Source organism: Amphibalanus amphitrite, unplaced genomic scaffold (genome assembly GCF_019059575.1).
Source record: "Amphibalanus amphitrite isolate SeventyFive unplaced genomic scaffold, NRLGWU_Aamphi_draft 001410F_arrow, whole genome shotgun sequence".
In the NCBI taxonomy this organism is placed as follows: Eukaryota; Metazoa; Arthropoda; class Thecostraca; order Balanomorpha; family Balanidae; genus Amphibalanus; species Amphibalanus amphitrite.
Genome location: NW_024882903.1, coordinates 50,566 through 71,273, shown reverse-complemented (window position 1 = coordinate 71,273; position 20,708 = coordinate 50,566). Strand labels below are relative to the sequence as shown.

Below are 20,708 nucleotides of genomic sequence, written 5' to 3'. Positions count from 1 at the left end.
CAGCCATAACGCTCAACTATCAGACTGCATCGGAGGTTGGCCAAAAAAAAAAAAAAAACTAATATATAGGGCCGACAAAGAACATCCCCATCACATTCAATGGCCCATGCACCCCGTCCGCAGGCAGAGGCTGCATAACGTGCCCGCGACGTAACGACCGTCGATTGTAGTCGACCGCGGTGTTTGAGGAGGCGCCAGCCGCCGAGCCGGTGTCGACGGGCCGCCAGCCGCCTCTCCAGGCCGATTGGCCATTGGGCGTCGACTAGACGAGTCGAGTCGAGGGCCGCGGCCGAGGAACGAGCCTTTGTCCGACCACAATCGGGCCGGATTGAAGAACGCCATTTAACGGTGCGCGATGGGGATCGCCGATAACGAGCTGGTGGGGAGTGTGGATTTCGAGTGTGCGCGTGGGGTGGATGTCGGTGTGGCATGGGGGTGGTGTGTGGGGGTGAGTTTGAGTGATGTTACATTACGTTAAAAGCGTTGATCTTTTAGTTGAACTAATGAATTCAATACGTCGTGCCGACAGATTTATTCATCTCAAGACTCAAGACATCGGACGGCAAAGGACAAATTAAGTAACGGGCTATTATAACACAGGTTAACTTTCGAGAGGCTTGAAAATAATGGGCATTGAGCAGCCCTGAAAAGAAAGCATACCCCCGTAGTGGTTTAGTCCGGAATATGATTGAACATTAGCGCCTAAAAAAATGAGAGTGTTCTGCAATTTTGACCACAGCACGGCGCTACTGTTCGTTTGCAGCTACCGTCTGACAGGCCATTACGTGCCCAAAGCCCAGTCTTTGCAATCATTTACCAGCCCTGGTGGTTGGTGCTACCCACCCCTGCAGCTAAGTCGTGAGTGGCGCAGAAGGAGACGCGCACGCAGTATCGAGCGGGCGGCACTCGTTCCCTCCCACATGCATGTTTATGTCGCAGTATGATTCCACTTCTGCTAGCTCCACTTTCAGCAGCCTCTCACTGATAGCGAGTGGGTTCTAGATTTGGTCTGCCTCCCACACATTCCGCGCCCCAGTCGGAAATATCACACTGAAGGAGCTGGTGCGACACAACTCGAGCGAGGCGAGCGCGCCGCGCCGCCGCGGAATGAGGTCCGCTTTATCAGAGGTTGACGGCGAATCTTGACGCTGTACAACACGCTGCGAAAGCGCTCCAGAAATAGTCGCCGACTATTGTCAGTCAGCAGCCGGCACACATAATCACAATGACGTGCGACCGGCGGCTGACCACTCAGCGCCCCTCAGCTCAGCGCCACTCAGCGCTGTCAGCGTGACCCGCGCGGGCAGCTGCGGCACGATAAGCGCCCGAGGAGGTGCCGTGGCGCGAGGCGGCGCTCCCCGGTCACAATCCGGTACAATGGGGCCGCCGGCCGGTCGACACCAGCGCGGCATTGTGGCCGCGGTCCGCCGCTGCCCCGAGCGACAGACGTGGCGGGAGCGCTCCCACACACTGACAGAGATAGGGACAATGGCCGGGACAACGCGGCCGGCGCGCAGGGTGTCGCGCTGGGAGAGACGACACCGGCGGGCGGGGCGACTCGCGGCTCACTGTAACCCAGACACCGGCGGGCGGGGCGACTCGCGGCTCACTGTAACCCATACACCGGCAGGGCGGCGGGTCGGCTCACCGCTCACCGTAACTCACTGAGGGTATGGCCCCGACTCTCTGTAACTCACCGTGTAGCTCACAGACACCGGTAGTACGGTTACACTCACTGCTCGTCATATCTGTATCGCCAATGAGACCTGCTCATACCAGCTGGGGATTAACACTAAAGACGACACATTAGAGCCAAAACAGCGACTGTAATGGTGGTGTTGTCACCTTTGTCCTGTTATCAGCCGTCGATTGGGACAGAACCGGTACGTCATAAAGCGCTGCTCGGCGACGGGCGAAGTCCTGTTGTTGGGAGCCACCGGGCGCCGGTCCCGCCCCTAACTGACCTTTGCAGTGACCCGCACTGACCTGCGCACTGCGCAGTGACCTGAACTGACCCGGTCCTATCCCCCTTCCCTAACTGACCTTTGCAGTGACCCACACTGACCTGCGCAGTGACCTGAACTGACCTGCGCAGTGAGCCGAACTCGAGCCGCAGCAGCTGCCAGAGCTCCGTGCCGAGCTGGTGCAGTTCTGGCGCCGACAGACTGCCCAGGGCGAATACACAGAAAACACAGTCAGATGGGGGCATGGCTCAGACAGAGTATACGGAGCGAAGAGGCAGAAAAGACAGATAAACAGGGTCAGAGGGTGGCACGGCTCAGTCCGACAGATGCAAGGCATACCAAAGAGAAGCACAAAAACAAACGGTACAGCATTGTGAAGTGCGGACGTAAAGCCAACGCGACTGAGAGAATGGTATTACAGAATTGATGGCACAATAATGCACTTTCAAGGGGTGGCGTAGTTTGGTACTTGGCACTATGACCGGGCTGGAAGGTTCACTGACCTGACCTCGGGGGCGGCCAGCAGCAGCACCAGCTCCTCCTGACAGGTCACAGCCACGTGGACAGGTGTGGAGCCCACGGTCACAGCCGCCCTGCCGTACAGCGGGGCATGACACCGTCACACGGCACCGCAAGGCAGCAGACAGCGCCGCAGAACGGCAGCGCAGTACAACGGCGGCGGCGGCGCAGTGGTGCTGGACAGAGAGGATTAGGATAACACGGCGAATCCAGTGTTCACATCAAGAGGTGCAATCGATAAAATGAAGATGGCAAAATAAACTAGGATTGGCGGACTTTGAGCTATTTTAGCAGGTATTTCAATTTTCACTGACTGTTGGCTATAAAATATTACGAAATGGCTCCAATGTATCACGCAGACAGGAAAGCTCAAGCTAACCTACCGAAACTTCACGAAAAGTACTGTTCACGACCGACACTGTTGTCTGAGCGCTAAGCGCCGGCTCACGCCACCCATACAGCCACAGCAGTTCCGCTCCCACCGTCACAGGTCACCGGAAGGGGACAGCTTCCGGCGGCGGCCGTGGCGGAGCGTTCGTCACGGGAGGCGTCAGCGGCAGCGGTCGCCCCCCCCCCCCCGCCCGCCGGGGCCGGGCCGGGGTCGGGGCCGGCACTTTGTCAGTGTCAGCGGCGGCAGCGTGTGACAGAGGCCCGCTGCCCGGAGACGGCAGACAGAAATACGGCCCCGCAGGCGGCCCGGCGACACGGCCGCTGATGGGTGGGCGCCGGGCGGCGCTCAGAACCGGGCCCAGCCGACCGCGCAGACGCCCTCCAGGCAACCAGTAATTATTTAATTTGATGATATCCACAGCAAAAAGGAGTAACGTTTTCAACGGAATTATCAACGTCCACCTTGTAATGTTTGACGATGCCTCGCATTCGCCGGCGACTGGGCACGGCCACACGGTAGCAGCGGCGGCCGGCTGAGCCAGGGCTGAGCGGCGCGGCGGCAGTGGCCTGGTAGGCTGTGCCGCATCGCACCCCTGTCCGCCGGTACGGGCGAGGGCAGGCGGCTGCTCTGCGGCCGCAGTGCAGTCGCCGGGGCCGGGGCCTGTAAGCCGCGCGAAAGCCCGGCGACGTTTAGTAGGTAGGCAGGGATTAGATGCATCTGCTCTTCACTTCAGATTTATAATTGCATATTGCGATTACAGGTCGCTTTCAGCAATAAATGATTCCATGTTGGAGCGCTACTTCAAATCAATAACATAAGCCACGCCTCGATGCAATCTGCGCAGTGGCACATCGTTTTAAATGCTACTTTCCGACGAGGATCGAATAACGCACATCATGTGTGAGATACCAAAAGGCTGATTGAATGTTAAGCTCCACTATTCTAATTTTCAAAAGGATAAAATAAAAGGTGCAAAAGCACAAAAAACAACCAGGCGTCCTAATACCAGCACGGTACCGAGCCGAGGTTTGCGACCCAGACAGGCCTTCAGTTTGCCGCAGTGTTCCGGGCCGTATCCGGCTAAATTGCGACGTCGGGTCAGATCTCGGAGGTGCAGTTTACAGAGCATCTGCAGCCGTCCCACGGCAGCAGAAAACAGCGGCGGCAGCGGCCGCCGGAGGCGAGGTCGGGATGTGTGCCGAAAACACCACCGCCGGGGACGACACGACAAAACAATTACCGCGCGCTGAAAGCTCGGCTCTAATTGCGTTACGGCGTGCCGCACCATCAAGCGTCTGTTGGGCGCCCACAAAGTTCGCAGCGAGTGCTGCAGCGCGCTGTCCGACACCGGCAAACGAGCGGCGGCTACCAGAGGGAGAACCCCCCCCCCCGCACAGAACCCCACCACCCCTGGCGGAGACCGGCCCCTCCCGCACGGACGAAAACCAGACACCAGAACCGACCCAATCACCGGGCACAGAATGACGGACAGCAGGCTGGATGATTTTGATTTGGCGGACGGCGCGATTTCAGCGGCCGTTCAATCGCACACGCCCGGCGGATCACGTCTGTATGCGGTCGAACGCAAATCTCTGGTGATGGCAGGTCGGGTTCGGGCTGGCAGACAGAGCGGATGGAATAGGGATGAGACGGTGGTCCAGAGGGAGGGATGCCCGGGACAGAGCGGGCCACCGTGGTGCGGAGGGCACGGGGCAGAGCGGGGCAGAGCGAGTCACCGTGGTGCGGAGGGCACGGGGCAGAGCGGGCCACCGTGGTGCCGAGGGCACGGGTCAGAGCGGAGCAGAGCGAGCCGCCGTGGTGCGGAGGGAGCGGGGTAGAGCGCGCCGCCGACAGTCTGTTTACCCACCAGATTACCGCCGGGCGGTTCATTAGCGCTGTTGTCACGGTAAAAGTTTGCAGTAGCCCATCCTGGCAGTCCACCGACCAAGTCCACCGGGCCCGGGGTGGACAAGGGCGAATCACCGATACGAGTCAATGACTCAGCTGAACGGCAAATGACAGATATATGTCGTCATTAAATCCGCAGCGTATGGGCTTGTCAGTTGTCTAATGTCTTACGACGATGCAATTCTGCAATTCTGTCGGGGAAATAGAATGGAGAACAGACGAAATTCGTCTTGCATATATGTTTACTGTTCACATTCACCGTCCAAGCTAGTTAACGAACAGCATTTCAGTGGAATCGGATACATTTGCAAGAAAACGATTGAGTTCCTATTTAACAGAAAATCTGTATACTCCACCGAGCGCGAAGCGGCATATCGTTTCAAGTCAACCACAGAAGGAACTACAATGTCGCTGCGTTGACTCGATATGTCACTTCAATTGTAACAGAGCGAGAGCACTCGAACGAATTGAGGGGCTTATCTGAGAGTTGAGCCGGAGCCCTCCGGGAGCGATCAGCCTGACTGGTGACCCGCCATCGGGCGACTAACGGATGAGGGCCGATTCCAATCGGTGCTGGCCTTGTAACCAGTAAATAATGCATGGTAATGCACAGTGCATGCCGTCTAAGCCGTATTTACAGTCGAGCGGGCGGCGTGGCGTGATGGTCCAGATGCAAATAGGGACTCGGGGTTTGAATGAGCTGGAAATCCTACTACTGCTTGGGATGGTAAATAGAGCCCGTGTTGATCCTGCATAGCGCTATACCAAGAAATATAGCTCATTAGGTGGCGCTTTAATTACAAATGTCGCGGCAGACCCATTGGACAAATGAGGCCAGCGGAAGACACTAGAAGTTGAGCCTTCTCAGGTGTGCCTGCAACTAACTAAACATGTGAACCAGGTGGCAAACTTGTCATTTTCGTCTCTCTAACGGGGCTCAGTAAACCACTATGGTGTGTTCACAGCACAACGCATGTCGGCGCTGACAAACGGCACTGCAGGGGCGGATCCAGAAAATATCCAAGGGAGGGGCCATTAGAAACCAGGAGGCCCCCATAATCCCACCTGTTGGAGGCCCCATCTTCCCACTTGTTGGCCCCCCCCCCAAAAAAAAAAAAAACTGCGTCTATTGAGCTTATCTAGCTGTTCAGGCAGCATCTCAACATGAATAAACGAATTATGAAATAAATGAACGAACGAGAAATAACTAAGTGGGTAGGTTAAAAAAACTCATCGGATTTCGGCCACTTTATTTTCAGGAGGCCCCCTTTTCAGCTTTTTAACTTTTTATTTTATTTTTGAAAAAAAATCAAAAATCGGCCAAGGGGGGGGGGCCATGGCCCCCATGGCCCCCCCCCCCCCCTTGTATCCGCGCCTGCGGCACTGGCTGCCGATCATAGTGATTCCTGGAATTCGGTCCCAGCTGCATTAAATAGTGACCTAACCCCTCTGGCTGGGGAGCCGGGTGACCCAGCCCCGCCGGCTGGGGGACCGGGTGACCCAGCCCCGCCGGCTGGGGGACCGGGAGACCTAACCCCCGCTGGCTGGGGGACCGGGAGATCTAACCCCTCTGACTGGGGGACCGGGACACCCAGCCCCGCCGGCTGGCCGTGAGGATGGAGCGGCCTGTCCCTGCCGTCGATGGGGACGGAGCGGCCCGTCCGCCCCCGTTTGTCTCCCCAGCTGGCCGGCGGCCAGCGGGTCCGGCTGCCAGCTGAATATTATCCAAACCAGATGCGCTGATGACGGCCGCATCCATTATGACAATGGACGCCGGCAGCGATCAGACGGCCGATGATCCAGCGGCCTGTCCGGGACCGGTGTCATGAGTGACGGCCGGCGCCGATCGGCCGCGACGCAGGCCCGGACAGCCGGGTCACAGCGGGCCAGCCCACCCATCTCCCGGCCAGCCGGGTCACAGCGGGCCAACCCAGCCATCTCCCGGCCAGCCGGGTCACAGCAGACCAACCCTCCCACCGCCGGCCAGCCGGATCACAGCCCAGCCAGCCCACCCATCTCCCGGCCAGCCGGGTCACAGCGGGCCAACCCTCCCACCGTCCATACACAACCACATCACAGAGAGGCCAACCCAGCCACCGCCCGGCCAGCCGGATCGCAGCAGCGGCGAACTCCGTACGCAGCCGAACCATAGCATAGCCAGCTGCATCGCAGAGCGGACCGCCCATGGACCAGGCAGTCGCACCACAGCCGCCATTTGCAGCGTCACTAGCACACCTGATCATCCTTAGTGGAGCTTTATTCAAAGAGAGACACGGCCCTGCATATGACTCGTGATTGCTTTCTTTTTTCCGGCATTTGCTTTGATTAAAACGTCTCAAACGTAAGGGAATCGTCAAGACACATGAAAAATGAAGTATGGACACGGCTACAGGCACGGAAATCACAGCACACGACAAAAAGCTACTCACCTGACCGGAGTATCCCCTGAGATCTGCTTGGTCAGACCCGCGACAGTGAGCAGCGCGCCGCGGGCAGACAGCAGCGCGGTGTCGTACCCGGGAAACTGGTACACCTGAACAGACACAGGGACAGGGGTTAGCGGCGGTACCGCAGTACACCTGAACAGACACAGAGACACGGGTTAGCGGCGGTACGGCAGTACACCTGAACAGACACAGAGACACGGGTTAGCGGCGGTACCGCAGTACACCTGAACAGACACAGAGGCAGTGGCTAACGGCGGTACCGCAGTACATAAATCTGAACAGACACAGAGACACGGGTTAGCGGCGGTACCGCAGTACATAAATCTGAACAGACACAGAGACACGGGTTAGCGGCGGTACCGCAGTACACCTGAACAGACACAGGGACACGGGTTGGCGGCGGTACCGCAGTACACCTGAACAGGCACAGAGACACGGGTAAGCGGCGGTACCGCAGTACACCTGGACAGACACAGAGGCACGGGTTAGCGGCGGTACCGCAGTACACCTGAACAGACACAGGGACACGGGTTGGCGGCGGTACGGCAGTACACCTGGACAGACACAGAGGCACGGGTTAGCGGCCGTAAAGCAGCACACCTAAACAAGCACAGGATTGGTCACATGACACCCATTCAACGTGATAAGCTATTGGCCTGTAGCATAATTTCAAAAAGAAATTGGATGTTTTTCCCTCAAAATGGGTCCGCGGTGATAATACTTTTCAGTGGTGGTACACGAACGTGATGCCATCGGAGCCCGCCTTGCATTTAATTTCAAGCAAAGCAGCTAGCCGTTTTCTCCCAGCTTGTCGGATCAGCCAGACGGTGTATGACGGCACCCCGTCCCGCCAACTGTGGCCATGCCCGGCGCGTGACCTGTGCCGCGGGGGGCGGGGCACCGCTCAGCACCCATCGTCCTCCCACCAGCGTTCGCCTCCACCGACCCATACCGGCGACATCGACCGTCCCTGACACCGGCCCGCACGGCACCGGGGGCGACGCCGCGCGGATCGCCCACGTACGCGCCGCACATCGGTCTTTATCAGTGCCCGGCGGGGCGCCGCCAGAACGGCACGGTCCGGCCCCGCTGCCCAGTTCCGGGGCACGTGTCTGAGGCAGGGCTACACAGTCCATAGTCCACACGTCTCCCAGTTTAGGAAAATATATCTGGTGGCGGGGATACACCGAGCGGTACAAACAGAAAGACAACGTGGAGGAGGGAGGAGTAACTAGCATGATTCAGTGGCATGGAACTGTGCAGATATTTTGGCAGAAAAAAAAAACATGAAAGCAACATAAAACTACTTTTCCTGATCATTCTTTAGATTATGGCTGCTGGAGCGCTGGAGCATGGAGAAGTGACAGAGGAAAATATTGTAATCCATTTCCTCAATCGTCGCCTCAAAACATTATGTCGGGCGAGCTCGGCAGCTTTACAGCTTTCAAAGCGAGGCTGCTGATTCAGACCAGAAATTCCAGCACACGGCTGGCGCACCGAAAGCCTCCTATCTACAGGGTGTCCCATAAGTTCGTTCTCACCTAAATTTTACGTTTTTAAGCTTTCTTGCTTAAAGGCACGCTGAAATTGGTTCATAACTGAGCTTACATGGTTGCCATGGCTGGTAGAAATATGCTCCACAGTAGCTAATTTCTGTAGACAAAATAGTTTTTGCTAGAGAGCCCGCTTCCTACAGAGACGGCTAACGCCGCAACATAGAGGTCTCCGATACGGGTACGTCTCAGTATTTAGTCAGCACGTGACCATTCGCGACGATTGAGGGTGATTGAGGCCTACCAGTCTGTAGCCAATATCCATCGCTAACTGGACGCACAGTCAGCAAGTGACGCCGATGATTTGTTGGGAGTCAATAACTGCAAGTTTATCCTCTTTCTAGCCAGCCCTCAGGAATGAGCCAAGTGGCCAAAACTGTGTGGCGCCAAAGTGGCCATCAAAAAGGTCAAAGGGCTAGAAAGTTGGTAAACAGACTTTTCAGGATGGATTACCAGCTGTCTAAGAGTGTTCTTTCGGGGTACATAACTCAAGGTGACTTAAGCTTTGCTTACCGGAGGGCTCAAAACAGTCAAAAACGTCTTAAAATGGCCAAACATGAGTTTCGTTATGCCTGAGGCTAAACAAAACTAGAGGGCTGATGACATCAACCAGGTCATCTGGACTAACTAGTCCACGTTCGAGATGAAACACCCGTCCAAACCCGAAAACAACCCCATAAGGGCGAAGGAGGAGGCCTTCATTTCGTCCCGTTATGTTCCTATGCAAAAGGCCAGGGTCACTGTGTTGTGGGGTTATAGGCGTTCTGGAGTTGATCAAGTTACAAGTGGCAACCCGGAAACAGTTTTGGGAAGCAGAATGCTTTTCCAAGAACATCTAGGAGGAATTTCAGCCCTCAAGCTGAACTCGAACCGCGAGTATGAACACATTTATAGAGGAGAAAATGGCATCCGGGAGGTCGTAGGCCCATCTTCAGGCAAGACAGTGCATCAGTGCACAGGTCAAGCAAAGCTTAAAAGCGGTGCAAGGAGACTTTGACAGGCGTTTGTGGCAAGATCACATGCCAGGCACCTCATCGGATCAAAATTTCATAAAAATCTGTTGGTTATGCTGAAGTTGAGGCTCGTTGAAGCGTAGCGCTGTTCCAGCCTCGAGGAGCTCACGGCGCATGTCAAGTCAGTCTGGGTTAACTTTAAGCCTGCTATGCAGCCAAACATGCCGGTTGGCATGCCGCAGCATGTATTCATGTGTTTGCCTATTAAATGGGGAGCACATTGAGAGGTCATAAATATACCAAAACGCAATGTACTCTGTTTCACATGCAAACATAATGTGAGAACGAACTTATGGGACACCCTGTAGATTGCGGCGCGCCGCTCACTGTGCCGAGCGGGCTGCTCTCCGCTCACACTCGGCCTGTATTCGGCCGGAGAGAGCCGGTGCCGGCCGGCCGTCAGACCACGCCTGACAGCCCGCATCACCGACACATGTTACCCTATCGCGGCCATCGATCGCACGCCACCAGTTCGGCAGCGGCCGCGCCGAAATCGGGCCGCGCCCGCCTCAAATAGGACGCCCTGTTGACACAGAGAGCGCTGACGCGGCTCCGAAATTACCGACACGCTACCGGACCAGCAGCGGACGACACCCAGCGGCCCTCGGAGGCTGACGCGTGCGGAAACGGAACGGAGCGGGCGGCGCTCCCGGGCAGCCACATATCACGCATCGATTTCCGCAACAGTTCGTGCTGATTTATGCATCAAAATTGATGTCCAACGATGATTAAGGGTCAGTCTCACCTCGCGGTCAAAGCCGTGCAATGAAGCAGTTAAAATTCAGTAAATTAACGCAGGCCGATAACGATGATTCCCGAATCCATTTAAGGCTATAACTTACAAACGGTTAGCGTCATCAGGCCATTCGTCTTTCCGACAACATTCAGTTACCTGCTAAGGTTGCTGGCATTGCCTTTTCAGAAGGAAATGCATGACATAAAACGATGCACTACCTATATCTGTAAGTATGTAGTTATTATCGTTGGACGTGTTAAACGTTAAGTTTCAGCCAATCATGGCTGGCAGACGTGGACACGGCGACGACAGCAGAAATCACGACAAATACCTACCGATGGCGACGTAAAAAGTAGCGGCTTCTCCGAACCGACCATTTGCGCTACCACGTGTAATCCTGGACGTGTGGATTAAATGGGCACGGTACATTTGAGGGCTCTGTCCGACTGTGGCAGTGTTTCTTCATTACCACTTCCAGCTGCACATTAGCAATCCCGCGGCGCGGTTCAGCAGGCTCGTTTGGAGCGAGTAATTAATGAAGTCCCGAAATGGCCGCATTTCTCAGCGGTCGGCCGGAACGTCATCGCTGCCGGGCGGCGGCTGCTTCCTATCGCGCCGCCGGCACCGGATGGAATCAACAGTTCTTGCCGGCGCATTGGGCGCCCAAATGGACGGCCGTCCGTCTCAGCCGGCGGGTACGGAGCGACGGGGGCGGCACGGCCGAGTGGGACTCGCGGCAGCACGGCCGGGTGGGACGCGGGCAGCACGGCCGAGCCATAGACCGCCGGCCGGTCTGAGGCGGAAATTACCACCGACTTGGCTTGCGCTGGATCGGTCAAACCGGGCAGAGCAGCGGGACAACGACATACCAGCCAGCCAAGCCCGGCCCAACCGGGCCATGCGGCAGACAAGGGCGGACTTCGAGCTGATGATCCACAGCTCAAAATATCAGATTGTGATTCGTGACATCTGTAGTTTGCAAACCAAACTAATACCCACTTGAATAAAGGCTTTGGACATGACTAAGATAAGAGAGGTAAGCTAGTAACAACGACGTGTTCTGCCGATCAGTAACTGCACAAGTGTTACTGTCACCCGAGAAAAAGATAATATAACGAAGCGTTCGTTGGTTTATCTTTGCGATGCATTATTGCTGAATTAATTTTTCCCACCAGCACCACCTAGCTTCTTTTCGCTAGGGCGTCGGAGAACTTACACCAACCTTCGCAGTCCTAGACTCTTCAACGTTCATAATTCAGTCAGAAGCCCACCGCGCATCGCTGACGAAATGCCAGGTCTCAGACGAAAACGCCGTTACACAGGATTGGATGGAAGTTTCATGAAATGGCCCCAAGGCACATCGCAACAGGCGGAAAAGATTTCACGAGCCGGCGGCGAGAATTCAGCGAGATGAATTCCGCTCACGGAAGATGAGACCCTCCTTTCTCAGAGCTCATGAATGCCACGGGTCAGTTCAGCACAGCAGTGTGATTGCCCGAGCAACTCGACACCCCGATGCCGCCTCCCGAAACACTCTTCCCGGAGTGTTCCCCGCCCTCCCAGGCCCGCAGCCTCTCCACGATAAGCGTCAGGGCGCGGGGCCGGACGGCCATTTACTCCGGCGGCGGTGTCGGACAAAGTTGCGGCGGTGCTGAGTCAGTTAGGGCCGGTTTACGAGCGCCCGACGGCTGTGTCGAGAGCTAACGGACCGCGGACGACGTCCCCTTACTCAGCCCGACAGCCCCGCCCAACACGGGTCGGGAGCGGTTTGAACGCATCAGGTGAAGCCGGCGCGGCGTGGCCGACCACAGCAAAACCAGACCAGACCACAGCGGATCAGACCGCGGCAGATCAACAGGGCGATCAAGCAGAACAACAGCGACAAGCAGAACGATCACAGCGTCCATCGCGATCTCGATAGCTACAAAGAGCGATCCGACATGGCGAGTCGAGTTAAAACCCGTGATAGTACTTACCTTTAAAAAGGAGCTACATGCCATTGGGATACCAATAGTAAAAGTGTTGTGAGTGGCGAGCCTCACTCCTCAGCTCCACCACGGCCCATCCGTGCGATCCCAGCCACCCCGGCCCGAGCGTCCGGCCCAGAGTGGCACTCAGGTCCGGCCGCCGCTCCGCTCCGGGCCGGGCCGGGCGCGGCCAACCCGGTCCGAATTAGGCCCGGCCGTGCTGCATTATGGAGCAGCCACCGGCCGATCCCGAGCTAACTGATATCTGAGCCGCGCCGGCTGCAAATAAACCACTGGGCCCGGGTCTGCTAAATAAACCAGCGCGGCGCCCGATGGACGGACCGACGGCCAGCAGACCGCGGCGGCCGGTCGGCAGGGCCGCGCGCGCTGCAAAATAGACAACCGCTCCGCCCCGCCCATTATGTAACGGCCGATTGGGAGCATCGACTGAACGGAATATTTCGTTTTCGGCTGACTTCCACCGTGCCATTATTAAACGGCGCCGTTCTGGTCGCCTCTGAACTGTGTGTCATTAACGGAGAACTAATTTGCACCACTTGTCAGCGTATGACAGCTCATTAACCCTCGCCGGCCGAGGGGGGGGGGGCGGGTGCCGCCCCCCCCCCCATAGGGTTTTTTCGCGATAGCTCCGAACACGCTGGCGATAGAGAGCTGAAACTTGGCATACCTGACCTTTGATCCAAGCCGCATCTTTTGACACCAACCGCATTTTTGGGTCAGGTCAGGTCACTGACCTATGACGTCATAAGTGAACCTCTGCACGGTCTTCAGATGTCGCAACTTCGCAACGCCCTCACTGCCAGAGGAGATGTCACAGGGAAATGAAACTTGCAGGATCTAGTATCCATTATGAGTCCCACAACTTGTATATCTCGGATTTTTCCTAAAGGTCATATGAGGTCAGGTCATTTTCGTGACCTCACCATTATAAGTCAATGGGGAAAAATGAAAACTGCTATTCTGGCGCCGGGAACCATCTCCAACTATCTCAAGCACACAGAATCGTGATTTGATGCACTCCTTGCAAGGATAGATGCGTCACTTTTGCAATGTTGACCTTGTGTGACGTCATTTATGACGTCATCAAGGTCATATCAGTTTTTCGTCAATAACTCTTGATCAAATTGAGCTAGCGAGTCGGGAAAGCCACCAATGGACTCAGGAAGACCTGCCGAATCGAATGATATGCGACATGACCCCTTTCGACCAACTTCGTGACCTGGGGGTGCTGACCTGACCTTGACCTGAGGTCAACACCCCAAGTTGACCTGACCCAGACAAAAAGTATATCATTCGACGCGCCTGAGCGAGACGAACACGATGCTGCCAAAATCGGCGCTCTGCGGCCGTTTTTTGCGAAGTTATTCACCAAAAACTGAACCGTACCTTGGGGCACTTGACCTGACCTCAGAGGTCACCGGTTGACCTAGGACCTTAAAATCGGGTACCAATCTCTGCGTCTCGTAACGGCGCACACGCTCGTTTTTTCCGCGACGCGCTAGCTCCACCAGGGGCGAAACGGCGAGGGGGGGGGGGTCGTACCCGCCCCCCCCCCCTCGGCCGGCGCGTATGTAGAAAACCAATAGGTCCGGCGAGGGTTAAGACAAAATGAACTTGGACTCAATATTGTAGCACCCCATGCAGACAGCCACGAAATGGCGTCTTCCATATGCATCCATAAGTCATCACCAGTGTACTCAGTGTACTGCAATTTCAGGCCATGCATCATGAAAATAGATTATAAGGCACCTTTGTCAAGTAGTTCTAAAAGTCAAACCCAAACTTTAGCCATGTCACCTGAGGAAAACCTGATGAGGGAAATCCAGCAAAAGTGATAAGGACATCACTGTTGATAAGTTTCGGTGGCTTCGATGTAAGCAACCCATGGCATCATCTGCACCAAGTCTGCTTAGTGGAATGTCAAGGAGACACTTTCTTCCGGCCCAAAAACCATTCAGAAACTGTGTGTTTTAAGTGACATTTTCACCCAAATGAGGTTACTATTATGAACTTTTCGGCTTTCAACTTTTAACTAATATAATTATTCAAACCTGGTTGAAAGCCGAAAAGTTCTTAATAACATTCAGGAACTGTTATACGATTTTCGAGGTCCCTTAAGCCATGCTGCATTAAGGACACCCCTTGCTCGGTGCTCAACTCCTTTCAGTTTATTTCCAGCAGAAGTCGCCACCTGTGGCGGGCTCACCACACCTCCGTCCGTCCCTCCCCTCCCTGTATCCGTCTGTGGTCCCTGCGGCTCGGCCCGACCACCGCCGTGTCGCCGCACAAGTGGTGACGAGCGGCGTCCCTTTGACACTCTGAGAGGCCGCCCGTCGCCCCATCGATCACACACACACAGAGACAGAGGCGGGCAGCGCGCCGGCCGAGCCATTCATCGACATCGACCGCAGGTGACGGCAGGTGAGCGCTCGACGCCGCGACCGCGGCCGAACCGGGCGCCACTAATGCGACAGGTCGGCCACAGTGACAGGTCCAGAGCGCACCATCCAGCCGGGTGGGAGCTGACCGCCGCCCGCCGCCGTCCGCACGGGAAGACGAGAGGCCACACAAGTAACGCACACAGCTATTAAGTCGAGCAATTCATCGTCGACGTCACCATATCACTCGAGCGGTCACATTGCCGATAGTCACGCACCCGGTTACAGGTGCGCCCGCGTGTGTGCGCCCGCGATGTCCCTCTCAGTCTCGTCACTCAGGCGCCGAGTCCCGCCGCGCCGGCCCGGTGGTAGCAGCCAGCAGCGCGGCGGCGGACTTGCAGCTCCAGGACAGATTGCACTCATAAATCATACATGGCTCGTCAAAACGCTGACCGGGATAACGATGAGCCGTCCAGGCCGTGCCTACCGTATGTTCGTGTATGCGGCATCAAGGTGCAAACACGACTTCGATTGTATTAGTTTCCCGGCAATGAAGTTAAGTCGGTATTGTCTGTTCCAAAAAGTCCGTTATCGAAGACTATTTCAGCCCTCTAAAGAACACTTTATTTCAGCGCAAGAATGGAAATAAACAATGGGGATTTATCAAGCGTGAAGCGGGATTAATTTTTTACCTTTGATCTATTAATGAACACAAACCTTGCATTTATGATATAGCCATAATGAAATGTATATAAGAATGCAAGGGCTTTTAGGAAAATTGCAATGATTATATAAGGATACAAGCTTTCATTTTACTGGGTTTCTTTATATTAAGTATTCACTCCTCATAACAGTAAGAGCGTAACAGGGCTTTGCAACAACCAGACCGGTTCACCTAACAGCTCATGGCCGCTACTGCTCACTCCTCGAAGGATAGGTGCAGGATGCCCCACAACCCTGCAACATTCTGCCAACATCGAAATGCTCACCAATGGTTCACATTTCAAACACGACGTCTGAAGGGACACGAAGGCTCGCATGGAATCCAGAACAAGTTGTCAAAAGGATTTGTGCAAATTGGACCGGATGGCAGACGGAGACGTCTGTGGTCTCTGTAATGGCGTGTTACAGCACGATACAATGTAGCGTGGCCGCGGTGTGTCATTTACAAAGAGAAATGTGACGGCCTCAGAGCTCCGGTCCGTGACGGGCATGGGACCGATGCTACCCTGTTCGTGATGAGAATTGCATTCAAAATAGGATAGTACAGCTGCACAAATCATTTTTGGTGTGCCACTTGGCATGCAATAACATACAATGGATAAGACAACTTTAAGTTTGGCCTTGCGAGAACTTTTAAGCACCCCAAAAAACACCCCGGGAGCCCACGTCACCCGTCCGCAGCCCAGCACCATGGTTGGACGGTTCTCACCACCTGTGCCCCACCGCTCAGAGGAGGTCTCCCGCCGCACAGCTGGACAAGGTCCCACCCCGTTATGGCGGTGCTCTATCCTGACGCCCTGGCGATGTCTCTCACCCCGTAACGGCGATGCCCTATGTCCCTCACCCCGTCCCTGCGGTACTCACGATATCCTGCCCCGTTCCGGCGGTCCTGTGGCGGTGTCTCCCACCCCGTTACGGCGGTGCTCTATCCTGCCGCCATGGCGACGTATCACCCCGTTCCGGCGGTACTCTGACAAATGTCCCCCACCCCGTCCCTGCGGCCCTGTGACGATGCCTCCCACCCCGTTCGGGCGGTACTCACGATGTCCTGCCCCGTTCCAGCGGTACTGTGGCGGTGTCCCTAACCCCGTCCCTGCGGTACTGTGGCGGTGTTCCCCACCCCGTCCCTGCGGTCCTGTGACGATGTCTCTCACCCCGTCCCCGCGGTACTCACGATGTCCTGCCGCTCCGGCGATGTCCCCCACCCCGTTCCGGCGGTCCTGTGACGATGCCTCCCACCCCGTCCCTGCGGTACTCTGGCGATGTCCCCCACACCGTCCCTGCGGTACTCACGATGTCCTGCCGCTCCGGCGATGTCTCGGTGAGGCCCTCCGTGCTGAGACACAGCAGTCCGTAGGGCACGCCGCGCAGCAGCCGGCCGAGCTCCTCCAGCGGCAGGCCGTCCCCGGTTAGACTGGTCACACGGCCCTCATCGGACGGTGACGAGACCGTGGTAGTGGCGGCGGCGGCGGGGTCGCCACCAGAGGCTGCCTGTGGAGGGAACGGCATTTTATCATCTTGAGTTTTTCGCGTATCATCTGCGGAAATTCTATAAACGCATTCCATCAAACTTTCGTGACAACACGTTATATGAAGACAACACATACATACACAAAACATAGGTGTTTAAGGAGATTGTGGCTAAAACCCAGATAATCACGCGATCCAAGAACACCGAAACGCATGCTAGTAGACGATGATGAGTGTACACTGTGTTGTACACGGCTTCCGGCATTCCGGGCAGAGTAATCCATGTCTGAGCCCGCTATATTGGTACTGCCATGATCAATGACTGAATGCATGAGTAATCCGGCGTTTCAGCCATATTTCGCTCCGATGGAATGGATCCAGCTACCGCGGCGCACTTTGGCCCAGTAATACGGCGCTATCCATTGTCTGCGTAATTCATTGGCCGTTCGTCTTCGTGCTGACGGCAGTGCGCAAACGGTGGGAAATTCTGGGAGATTCATGTCGGCAAATAGTCCAGTGGTGGAGATATGATTGAATCGTCTACATCAGCAAACAAAATGGAATGAAAGTACGTGCATATTGCATAAGCATTAAGCATGGACAGAAGTAAGAAAGGAATTAAGTGTAGCATCATAACACACTGACGTCTTTAAAAATGTCTTCAATTAATACCTTCCCCTGAGAAAGCTCACGTTCGTGTTCCTTTAAAGGGACCCTCCCACCTTAACATTAGATTTGAGTTGAGATAGCCAAAATGGGGTCCCTGGCTCACAATTACCGGTTTCGGCACTCACAACATCGAGAAATGCCTTAAATCGGAAATATTGAATTTCAAAATTGCAGCATTTTGATTCAGAGGGGCTAATGCTTAGGAATACCCCTCTGAATGTGTGACGTCAGCGCAAATATCTAACGATTTTTAAATGTTTGACTAAAACATTTTGTAGCACGCGGTGGTATATGCTATTTGCGCGCAACATCTGCCGCAAACGCCGCACTTCTAAAATAAAGTCGCTAGAAACAGCGGAGATCCCAAAAAAGTAAACAAAAGTAAAAGTCTAATATCTTGAAAACCGGTGAATATTTTTCGGTGAAATTTGGTAGATATTCGTTTTCGCTCTTTCTGAACCGAGCGACATCACTTTCATGCCAATTCATAAACTTTTTTGAAGGTGGGAGGGTCCCTTTAATAAAGGAATCATTTCGGCAGCCTACATACATATGTATAGCCTACAATGTCGCCTGATACCGTTATTTCTAGCTGCAAGCCACGCCGCAACATGGCATTTGACAGTGACCGCCTGGCCTTGCCTGATAATTCAAATAATTCACACGTTCACCGAGGCACAATAACTTTTCATGACATATACACCAAATGTCTAGGAGGATTTATAGCACAGCATGCCAGATGAAATGAAGATAAATCCATGGGGCCAGCAAACCAAATAAACTAAACAATGTCTCGCAAACCAGAAACAGAATAAAGCGGAGTTCAGAAAGAGAAAAAGAGAGGGAGAGCGCAGGAGAGAGCACACAAGAGAGAGAGCACACAAGAGAGAGAGAGAGAGAGAGAGACAGGAGAGAGAGAGAGAGAGAGAGAGAGAGAGAGAGAGAGAGAGAGAGAGACAGGAGAGAGAGAGAGAGAGAGAGAGAGAGAGAGAGAGAGAGAGAGAGAGAGAGAGAGAGAGAGAGAGAGAGAGAGAGAGAGAGAGAGAGAGAGAGAGAGAGAGAGAGAGAGAGAGAGAGAGAGAGGACCCAGTGTGAGTAAGATACATTGAGAAAGAAGGAAAAGCTTCCGAAAGTGAGACAGCAAGAGAGACGGGAGAGGAAATGGAGGAGGAGAGGGAGAGGCGTAGAGTGAAGACGCATGTCAAGGTTCATGGCGCCACAGCCCAAGTCCCGGGAACGGTATCTCATAAACTGCAGCACTATGATGGCGAAAATTCAGAAATTTTCCTGGTGTCGGATTTAGAACCGGGTCCGTGCGATTTATGTGGCTTTATTCACTTTATCGCCTCTTAACTTGTCATTGACAACTCAATATCGCCACGAAATGGTGAAAGGAAGATAAAATGGAAGTAGAGGCAGACGTTCCAGACTCCCGGAGGACATCAGCGATGGAAATGCAGCCTCGAAATGGATGTCACAAAAACGGCTGCCCCCAAACACGGAGAGATAGCAGGCCCATCGCTAAGGTCCTCAGACGTCAGAACCACAGACGCCACTGGGACCAGCCGACACAACAGAAAAGTATTCGCGCGGCAGCCCCGGCAGAACAGCGCCAGCTCAGTGCATCTGGACCACGGTAGAACAGAAACAGTGCTGTGGGGCATTTGTGTGGAATAGGCGGCATCAGGAAGTTACACTTTAGCTTTGGACCAACGGACCCAGGCTTGACCCAGATAAGATAAATGCCAAATAAAATATTTCAACCACACAACATTTATTAGTCTCAAATTTCAGAAAACTACGCTACTTTAAGGTCATATGTAGTGAACCTGTCTTTATTCTTAGTTTCCTTTCCCGCTACCGGGAGTTTAGAAGCAATGTGCAGAATGATTAACTTCATTGAAGATGCATCCATTCTTCTAGGAGATATACATAGTGAGAAAAACGACAGACGACAGCGGAAGTGGAAATATCCCTCCGAGTTGCGGGTTCGTGACTAGGTTCCGCGTCGGGCCTCTCAGCCTCTCCCAGTTGTTTACCCCGCACCATCACACTCCCAGGGAATACAGATTGCCCGCCCCGCTCCCGCCCCGGGCCACCAGTCGGTGAGGGATACCGACCGAATTTGACAGCAGCCCGCTCCCGGCTGACCGGACTAAGCTGACTCGCCGACCCAACGGGGAGGCCGCGACACAATATTTTACACAACAAAAAGATATCGATGCCCGGTGATAGATGGCGGGCCAGCGGCGCGCCGGCGGCTTACGTCATGTTGTTTATCGCATCCAATAAATATCGCTGGCAGTGATGAGTTTGGTGGCAAATGGGTCTATTCAGACGGACCTCCGCTGCCTCCTGTGGCCGACAGATAAAATGGCACGGAGCGCCGGCGCAGCGGCGGCCAAAGCAGCCGCGCAACCGGCCAGGCACAGATTACCAGACCCGATGAGGCGTTCCAGCAAAACACAACAAAACACTAAACAGATGGCTTCTGCTCGGATGAAATTGCAAATGATACTGCGAATAAGCATGCAAGATAAAAAGGATACATGTAGTCGAAACCCGAATTCTTCCGAGGACAGTGGAAATTACTGATGCATCTGTTCATACATCAGTCCCGAAATGGTCCCCGGCACGGACCACTCTCCACCTGAGGCGGACTCCACAGCCCGCTCCGGCCTGTGGCGTGCCGCGGCGCGGGCGTGGGCCGTGATCGCGGGCCGCCCGTCACGGCCCAGACGGGACTCACGGGGCCGTGACGGCAGCCGACCGGCACAAACACGACAGACAGAGGCGGCACAGACAAATGAGCCCGCCGAAATGCAAAGGCCCCGTCCAGACCAGGATATATTGCGGGAAACTGCGCAGATGCTGGAACATAAAATAAACCAACATAACATGTGAAATGCGATGGGGAGTTAAAAATAACTTACGAAGATATACGAGCTC

The 20,708-nt window shown here is 54.8% G+C and overlaps 1 protein-coding gene across 1 annotated transcript in view; it reads right to left on the bottom strand.

The window, feature by feature from the left end:
• Positions 1–20,708, bottom strand: part of LOC122372864 (protein inturned-like) — an 83,633-nt gene that overhangs the window by 30,272 nt on the left and 32,653 nt on the right. Inside the window, exons 6-9 of the mRNA XM_043350515.1 lie at positions 16,914–17,111; positions 7,212–7,315; positions 2,468–2,557; positions 2,088–2,165 (exon numbers count right to left, since the gene is read on the bottom strand). Coding sequence (XP_043206450.1) covers positions 2,088–2,165; positions 2,468–2,557; positions 7,212–7,315; positions 16,914–17,111 — 470 coding nt within the window. The remainder of the gene's footprint in view (positions 1–2,087; positions 2,166–2,467; positions 2,558–7,211; positions 7,316–16,913; positions 17,112–20,708) is intronic.